At 40.5% G+C, this 8,867-nt stretch overlaps 1 protein-coding gene across 2 annotated transcripts; it reads left to right on the plus strand.

Annotated features, from left to right (window-relative positions):
* The first annotated feature begins 1,232 nt into the window (after positions 1-1,232).
* On the plus strand, positions 1,233-8,443 carry slc20a1a (solute carrier family 20 member 1a). 2 transcript variants are annotated; one of them, XM_090190564.1, is made up of 12 exons: positions 1,246-1,520; positions 2,471-3,170; positions 3,314-3,454; positions 3,695-3,780; positions 3,976-4,072; positions 4,450-4,508; positions 5,997-6,116; positions 6,252-6,464; positions 6,660-7,140; positions 7,224-7,409; positions 7,586-7,670; positions 7,913-8,443. In XM_090190564.1, the coding sequence occupies exons 7-12, from the start codon at positions 6,014-6,016 to the stop codon at positions 8,066-8,068; spliced, it is 1,224 nt and encodes a 407-aa protein (XP_090046690.1). In that variant the 5' UTR covers positions 1,246-1,520; positions 2,471-3,170; positions 3,314-3,454; positions 3,695-3,780; positions 3,976-4,072; positions 4,450-4,508; positions 5,997-6,013; the 3' UTR covers positions 8,069-8,443. The 2 variants fall into 2 exon arrangements, with proteins under 2 accessions (XP_021477084.1, XP_090046690.1); XM_021621409.3 differs by lacking the exon at positions 4,450-4,508 and having other exon boundaries at positions 1,233-1,520.
* The last annotated feature ends 424 nt before the right edge of the window (positions 8,444-8,867 follow it).

Here is an 8,867-nt window from a genome sequence, read left to right on the forward strand (position 1 = left end):
CCATCTGAATGGCACATACACAATCCATGTCTCAAGGCTTAAAATCCTTTGTTAACCTCCAAAAGTCTAAGCCATACTATAGCCCATAGAAACACATTGAATAACACATTCATAAATGGCAAAAAAGACATTCAAATTATAAATAAGGAATACGGCTTTGAAGTGTCTGTCCTATATATAGGAGATATAGGACATATTTGAGTTGTTTTGGACACATTCAACCTGTTATCTTTGTAAGAAAAAAACTACCTCCATACTTCAATTCACATACTAAAGTAAAGATCTCTTAATAGAAAATGACTCAAGTAAAAGTGAAAGTCACCCAGTAAAATACTACTTGAGTAAAAGTCTAAAAGTATTTGGTTTAAAATATACTTAACTATCAAAAGTAAAGATAATTGCTCAAATAAATAAAAAACAATATTTTTATCCTTATATTTATCAAACCAGAGGGCACTATTTTCTTGTTTTTTATTTATTTATGGATAGTCAGGGCACACTCCAACACTCAGACGTAATTTACAAACAAGCATGTGTGTTTACTGAGTCCACCAGATCAGAGGCAGTAGGGATGACCAGGAATGTTCTCTTGATAACTGTGTGAATTGGACAATGTTCCTGTCCTGCTAAGCAGTCAAAATGTAACGAGCACTTTTGGGTGTCAGGGGAAATGTATGGATTCAAAAGTACATTCTTTTCTTTATGAATGTAGTGAAGTAAAAGTAGAAGTTGTAAAAAATAGAAATTGTAAAGTACAGACAGATACCTATAAAAACGACTTAAGTAGTACTTTAAATTATTTTTACTGAAGTACTTTACACCACTATATAGACACGTTCATTTGGATGAATTAACTCCAGGAGTATTGCCTAGCCTGTAAAATAAAAGTGTTTTTTGTTGTTGTAGAAAGCAACATGCATTGAAATTGGTTGATTTTGCAGCACTATTCATAAACACATGCGCATACACTGGAAGATGGGCCATGATATTTACTTTCTGCATCCCGTGATTTGTAGTGGTCATGAGAGCAACGTCACTAAAAACGATGTAGAACATAATTCGAAACTCTGATTTGATTATCAAACAATTAAGTAAGAGGCCTAATTTAGATGATATACACAACGCCTTGAAGAAAATGGTCTAGTTATCTGAACAAGGTGTGCCTTTTGCTAAAGGAGCTGCAATTAATGTTTCCTGTAAACAGGCTATTAAGCTTTGCCTCTGGCGGCGACGGTCTTATGATTAGAACTGAACGTGCGTGCGCATGAGCCGTTAGGCTACTCTCCACCCATTGCCGAACAAATATAAGCCAACAAGCAATTTAACATATAACAACATTGGCAGCGCCACTTGATATAGACCTCTCCTCCGATGACTGTTTAGCCTACAAGTGGACAAGTGACAGGATACTGCAGATGCTTGCTTTCTAGACGCACAGTCTTTTCAATGTCAACTACTTATTGTAACAGGAACAGTGGCGCGCCAGCCTTCGGAGAGACACTTTTTTAACGACATTATTGGTGAGTTTTAAGCAACTTGTTCCTCTTACGGTTTTCAGAATTGGACAATTAAAAGGCTACTACTCTGTGATGGTTTTATGTTCCACTTGTTTTAATTTCATAACTGGTTTTAGTATAAAGCACACGTGAAGCAGCCTAACCAGTCAGTTATTCATTGCAGGTTATGCAAGATACAGAACTTTCTGGTTGCCTAGTCGGCCTATTGCATAAGACCACTTTTACTGTGTTAGTCTATAATAACTGTATGTAGCATTCATGGATAAGGCCTCACTAAATCAAATAACACTGAAGTGCTTGAAATCTACTTTTGTGCTCATTTATTATATAAGTATGTTACTTTTATGTTAGTATATGATCACTGACAACTTGTGAAGGCCTACAGAAAGACTACTTTTATACTGTATTCTTTCAGCGATTTAATTTAATTTTGAGCCATCATACATGATTTCTAAAGTACCATCTCTCAAATTACAGTACAAAACATAGACTCCTTAGGGTAATGATTCACACCATGGTTAACCCACCATTCTTGGATGTGCTCTTAGTTCACAAATGAAAGGCTACTAAAAGAAGCCCAGACAGTTCACTAATGTTAAAGTCAATAGGTCAGCTTGACAGAGACTGTGCCAGTGAGCATGGTGGAGAGAATGGATTACTATCAAATGTCAAAAATTCCAAAACAGGAGTTCTGTCTGCTTTTTTTTCACATATACAATGGTCATTAATTTGACCCCACCCAAGTTGTATCCATATTGACTTTGATCTGTCAGCAGACATGCTGTAACATTGTTGATCCATAGTGACTGTTTTGGTCCTGTCTGTTAACTCCTGGTCTAATATGTTTATGTCACTTCAAGTATGTAATTAGTGTTCAATGCTGAAATGAAACAATGCTTTATATCTTCTGATTCGGTGTGGTGGATTAATCTTTTTGGTCGTTTTTTTTGCAGAACATTGTATATTATCAACCACCTGCTGAGGCTACCACACAATGGATGTCCTTTGTATATCATCGCAGTGTCTAAGAAAACTCTCACACCAGCTTTGTGTACTTAGATAACAAATATTGTTTTACCCTTCCCATCAGCCGCTTATTGAACAGAGCTCGGAAAGGAGTAAGAAAATAGCTATATTCTTTGATTTGAGGCTGGATACCTGAAAAATTTATTTATTGAATCTCAAAGAAGCAATATACCTTGTTATTTATTAATCATATCGGAAAGCATTGTTAAGTAATTTTGAAACTATCCTAATATTTAGAATTTAGTTTTGAGATTCAAACACACAAGTTTTTTGCAATGGAGTCTTCCACTAGAGCATCTCTCGCAGCAGCCACCACTTTAGCTACCGCGGCCTATTCAAGCGATATGTCAGGCTACCTGTGGCTACTGATCCTGGGCTTTGTCATTGCCTTCATCCTGGCCTTCTCTGTGGGGGCCAATGATGTGGCCAACTCATTTGGCACGGCGGTGGGCTCTGGCGTGGTCACCTTACGGCAGGCCTGCATCCTGGCCACTATCTTTGAGACCGTGGGCTCCATGCTGTTAGGGGCCAAAGTCAGCGAGACCATCCGCAAGGGCATCATCGATGTGAACATGTACAATGGCTCCGAACACGTGCTGATGGCAGGCTCCATCAGTGCCATGTTTGGTGAGTGCTTATATGATGGTCACTGTTAGGAGTTCCGAAACTCCTTGCATGCTATGTTGATTTGAAAGGTCTCAATGGCATTTGTTGATATCCTTTTGAAAAGGGCATCAAATTAGGATTTTGTTCATCCTTGTGTTCTACAGGTTCTGCTGTGTGGCAACTGACCGCTTCATTTTTGAAGCTCCCTATATCTGGAACCCACTGTATTGTGGGTGCGACACTTGGTTTCTCCATGGTAGCCAAAGGTCATCACGGGGTCAAATGGATGGAGCTACTACGCATTGGTATTTAAATGACTGTGGAGATATTCTGCAATAGGGACTTGCTCAGAAATTATAATTGTGAGATGACAAGACTATTAAAAGGGTGCTTATGACAAGTCTTACAATGTGTTATATCTGTATCATAATGCATTATATATGTCTGTGTTAAGGAAAGTGTTGACGAATAGTGTTGGTCAGAGACTCGTTGAAATATGCATTGAAAGGATTCTCTTTTAAAATACCCCTATTTTCTCTCTGTAGTGGCATCTTGGTTCCTCTCACCCCTGCTGTCAGGCATCATGTCAGCAATTCTCTTCTATTTTGTTCGTAAATTCATCCTGAATAAGGTAAGATAAACCTGTAATTCACTATTGTTTATAGTGTTTCAACTTTCCCTTGGGGAGTGAATGTAGAAGGATGGAATTACTTTTTCAACACAACATGGGGAGTGTCTGAGGAATATATGAAATAACAATGATATTTAAGAAGAGATCCTTAGCTATGTACTCCAAGCCAGACCTTACCCATCCTGTCTTCCTCAGGAGGACCCTGTTCCCAACGGCCTGAGAGCTCTCCCTGTCTTCTATGCTATCACCATGGCCATCAACCTGTTCTCCATCATGTTCACTGGAGCCCCCTGTGAGTACAATACACACTATGGCACAATGCACACATACACACCACCTACTTCATCCTCCCAAAACGCTCTCTCACAGCACTAATGCAGGGACCATTGACACCCCTGGAGCACGCTTGATGCCTTATTAAAGTGTCACTGGAGGCACCAAGAAGTCTGCTTTGATGACATCTGTAAATATTTCACTCCTATGTTTTGTCATTCAGCATATTTAACTACCTGATTCTTAGAAAAGCAAGCATGCCGCTGTCAGAACCTCTGCAATGACATTTCTTATACTGTGTTTTGGAAACAATTTTATTTTCAAGTTGAATGAGCCACTGAGAGAAATATGGATATTAAAATGGGACATTTCCACTCCTTTGTGTTTCACTTGCAGGGCTGAACTTTTCAAGAAGTCAACTGGCCTGGGCCCTTCACTGAAGGCTGCAGGCCGGTGTATGTCAAGGATTAATATACACCATAACCCCTGCACACAGCACACATTCAACACACATTCAGCACACATAGACAGCAATATATAGGCTATTTTGTATGGTATTGCTCATTTAGCAGGATAAACATTTTAATGCTTGCCCACATACTCTTTTCACATACACTTGCCCACTTTTTCTGTTTCTCAGACACTCACAGTATCACAGCTGATGCTGATAATCTCACTCACTCCAACAGACACGTAATCAGAACCACACAATTGCATGCAGTATCATTGAGAGCAGGGCTTTCCTACCCTGTTCCTGGAGAGCTACCGTCCTGTAGGTTTTCACTCCTACCTTAATCTAGCGCACCTTATAATTAGCTGGTTGATAAGCTGAATCGGGTTAGTTACAACTGGGGTTGGAGCGAAAACCTACAGGAGGGTAGCTCTCCAGGAACAGGGTTGGAGAACCCTGATTGAGAAGATAAGAAGTGTTCTCTTGGGAGCCTCTTGCTGTATCTATGGCAGTAGGAGATTCAATGTCACTACATTACAGCATTTTCCATCCTGTATATTTTTATTGTTCATCTCTTCCTCTTGCTGTAAATGGTGTTTGGCTCCCTCTCTCTTACTTCTGTCAAGTCTTCATTAAAATAGGCAGAGCTAGACATCTTCTTTTGCTTCATATACCACTGAGACACTTTGAAAGAGCATCTCTTAATTACATTTACTAGTTAGCTATACATTAGTCTGTTACATTTCATTCACTACCGGATTAAACAGGTAAGTATTTGATGAAAATGGTGTTACTAACCATATAGTATAAACATATGTTAATACATAGGAAACAAAAACATAAAAACAATTACTAGTGATTGGTACATAGTAATGCACTGGCCTATTTTAAAGTGACCCTAAATCACATAATCACTATGCCACAGCGCCTGTCTGACTCCCATTATCTGTTGTGCAGAGCATGTCCTCTGTCTGATACTGCTAATCTCTGAGGACATACACAAACAGCTTAGCTGGAAGTTAAAAATTTCTCAAGAAATTCTACCACGTGTCTCCCATCTCATGTGATCATGAAGTAAGCAGGGGCATAGAAACTACCAAGAAAGGACAGCAAGAGGGGTCATTTGGTTTGTGCCATCCTAGTGATTATCTAAATGGACTTTGAAGGCACAAGCAATAGTATACTCAATAGTGTACTGGACACTGGCATAACTTAAATGAAATGGTCACTTTCTACATTATTCAAATTACTGAATTATGTAAAATTTCTAATTTTAGAAAAGGCATCTAATGCAACTACGAATGTAAACTGAGATATATTTAATGTTTTGTGCAGAATTTTGTTGCTATGACTGTGATAAAATACAGTGGGAAAGGTTGACAATCCCATGGCAGGTGCTGTGTATGATGACCTTGGATTATGTGGAGGGTACATGCTTTAGTGAAAGCGTCCTCTGAGCATTCTGTTCTTTGTTCCATTGTCCTGTACATAGTGCTGGGGTTCAACAAAATGCCATGGTGGGTAACACTGCTCATATCGCTAGGCTGCGCCCTCGTCACAGGCCTGGTCGTGTGGTTCTTCGTCTGTCCACGGCTCAAGAAGAAGATCAGGCGTAAGTGGCATTGCTGTACTTTTTCTTTAATTTGCAAAAAATAAATACTGGACTTCAAACTTGTGTTGATTTAAAGGGAATTGACTGATATGAAAATAATCCTGAGTGCTCCCTTTCTGCCTGTTTGTCAACCAGGTAAAGTTGCCTCCAGCCCCTGTATGACTCCACTGATGGAGAAGACCCCTTCCAAACCTGCCCTACAGGAGCATCCCTCCACAATTCAACCTTGTGACTCTGTTCCCCAGACACCACCAGCCTATGAGAAAAGGGCGGCCTTTAAGATTGGAGGTTCGGAGGAGGCTGATCTGGACAGCAACATGGACACCAAAGACTTAGGTGCTAGCAGCGGTGAGATCCCCCTACTTTGTTGCAAGTGGCTAGTGACCATTTTAGTTAGGGCACAATACATTATTTGTAAATGTATACATTTTATATAGATAAAGTATTATAATATTATTACATTACTAAATTAAGTGTTATAGTATTTGTACACTCATCTGTATTGTTTGAACTGAATGTATTGTTGCTGGTTATCCCTCTTAGGTATTAATGGCATGGGCCCCATGACCATCACGGACCCACACAGTGGTCAGGCTCACACTGTACACAAGGATTCAGGGCTCTACAAAGACCTGCTGCACAAGCTTCACCTAGCCAAGGTGGGTGACTGCATTGGTGACGACGATGGGCGGCCCATACGGCGGAACAACAGCTACACCTCTTACACCCTGGCCATCTATGGCATCCATGGGGACCCCAGATACAAGGAGGGAGAGCTAGCAGATCAGCGGAGGAGATTGCGGCTAGACAGCTACAATAGCTACTGCTCGGCAGTAGCAGATGGTGGCACAGTGGCTAAGGAGGAGGCAGGGGCTGTGGGGCTGACACTGGAGGCAGGCCAGGACATACTCCAAGAGGAGGATGAGCTGGAGGTGGACCGGCCAGAGGTCACACATCTCTTCCGGTTCCTCCAGATCCTCACTGCTTGTTTCGGCTCTTTCGCCCATGGAGGAAATGATGTCAGGTATGCTAGGATAGAGAATATGGAGAAATAATTACTGTCTGTGAATTATCATAGGCTGATTATAGGCTGTTATTCTCTCTCAGTAATGCAATTGGTCCTCTGGTGGCTCTGTGGCTGGTGTTTGAGAGTGGCTCTGTGGTGTCCAATGCTCCCACACCTATCTGGCTGCTGTTGTATGGAGGAGTGGGCATCACTGCTGGGCTCTGGGTGTGGGGACGCAGAGTGATCCAGACCATGGGCAAGGACCTCACCCCAATCACCCCCTCCAGGTATGCCATGCACTCAAACTAAATATCTGTGTTTTACATAAGTCTGTGGGCCAATACAACAACATATCACATTGTTCAAACTCCCAATGTTTATTCAGTATGAATGTCATTCATTGTACTCTTGCATCGTATTACACAGTATAGTGTATAATGTGGATCTTATTTGCTTCCTCCAGTGGATTTAGCATTGAACTGTCCTCAGCGCTCACAGTGGTAGTGGCCTCCAATATTGGTCTCCCTGTCAGCACAACTCACTGCAAGGTAATTCAACTTTAAATGTATAGATGAGTCTGTCGAATTTCTTAGCCTAACAACAAGAAACTCTATAGTGCTAAAACACTGTTAAGAAATATTTTGGAAAATGTGTGTTTTATAACAACATAATGGAGGAGTCGCATGACATGTTAATAAGTCATTCATTCATTGACCAGTGTGAGCCGGTAGAAACAAGTGTGAACCTGTGCATAGTGTCGAGTAAAGTTGTTTCTATTATGCTCACTCAGGTGGGCTCTGTGGTTGCTGTTGGATGGCTGCGCTCCAGGAAGGCTGTTGACTGGCGTTTGTTCAGGAACATCTTCATCGCCTGGTTTGTAACCGTCCCCATCTCTGGGCTCATCAGTGCTGCCATCATGGCTCTCTTCACCTATGTTATCCTGTGAGGTTCAAATGGACCTGGGATGACCTTGACTTCACCCCTGACGAGGGTCTACTACACCGCAGCCGGGGATACTGTTGTTTTCTCACTGACCATAGTTTAAAACTGTGTTGAAAAATGTGTGTTTCAGCATGTTTATGTTATCTGTACATATCAAGTCCTGACTCTGTTTCTTTGTTTCTTTATACACATGTGTTTACTGCACAGTATTCAGCATCATTGAAGTTGATTACTATGTAATGTTGATCGTCTATCTATCATGTAATGAATTGTTTGAAAAATTGTAAAATGTCTAGTTTACAGAAGAACTAGGAGGTGTCCCTCCAATGGTGTTTCTAATTAAATTTTTGATTCAAAATAAAATGACATTACTAACCCATTTGTTGTTGGAGTTATGATGTCAGTACACTTACCAACAAGACAATACAATGCAGTAAAAACATAGACAATTCATTTTAAATAGTCAATTCATATTTAGTTTGAAGAAACAATAGATAAATACCCTCTGTCATGATTTGCGCAGGCACATACAATACAGAGACATTGTAATCCTCATAAAATGTAGATTATTCTAGTCTTTCATTCACTTAATCAAGGTTGCCATTCACTCTAGATTACAAACATTTATGCTATGTGCGGCACTTGGGTGATAAACATCTAGAGGATCATAATGAAGTAGTGGATGCCACTGGACAGTATTTACATCTATATGTAGGCTAGTGTGTGTGTGTCCAGATAATTTGACCCTGGGTGGGACTGAGGTGATCTGTCACACAGTGTAAGTATTTAGTGATGGATAAGAT

The sequence above is a fragment of the Oncorhynchus mykiss genome, chromosome 11 (genome assembly GCF_057628025.1).
Source record: "Oncorhynchus mykiss isolate SJ-2025 chromosome 11, ASM5762802v1, whole genome shotgun sequence".
NCBI lineage: Eukaryota > Metazoa > Chordata > Actinopteri > Salmoniformes > Salmonidae > Oncorhynchus > Oncorhynchus mykiss.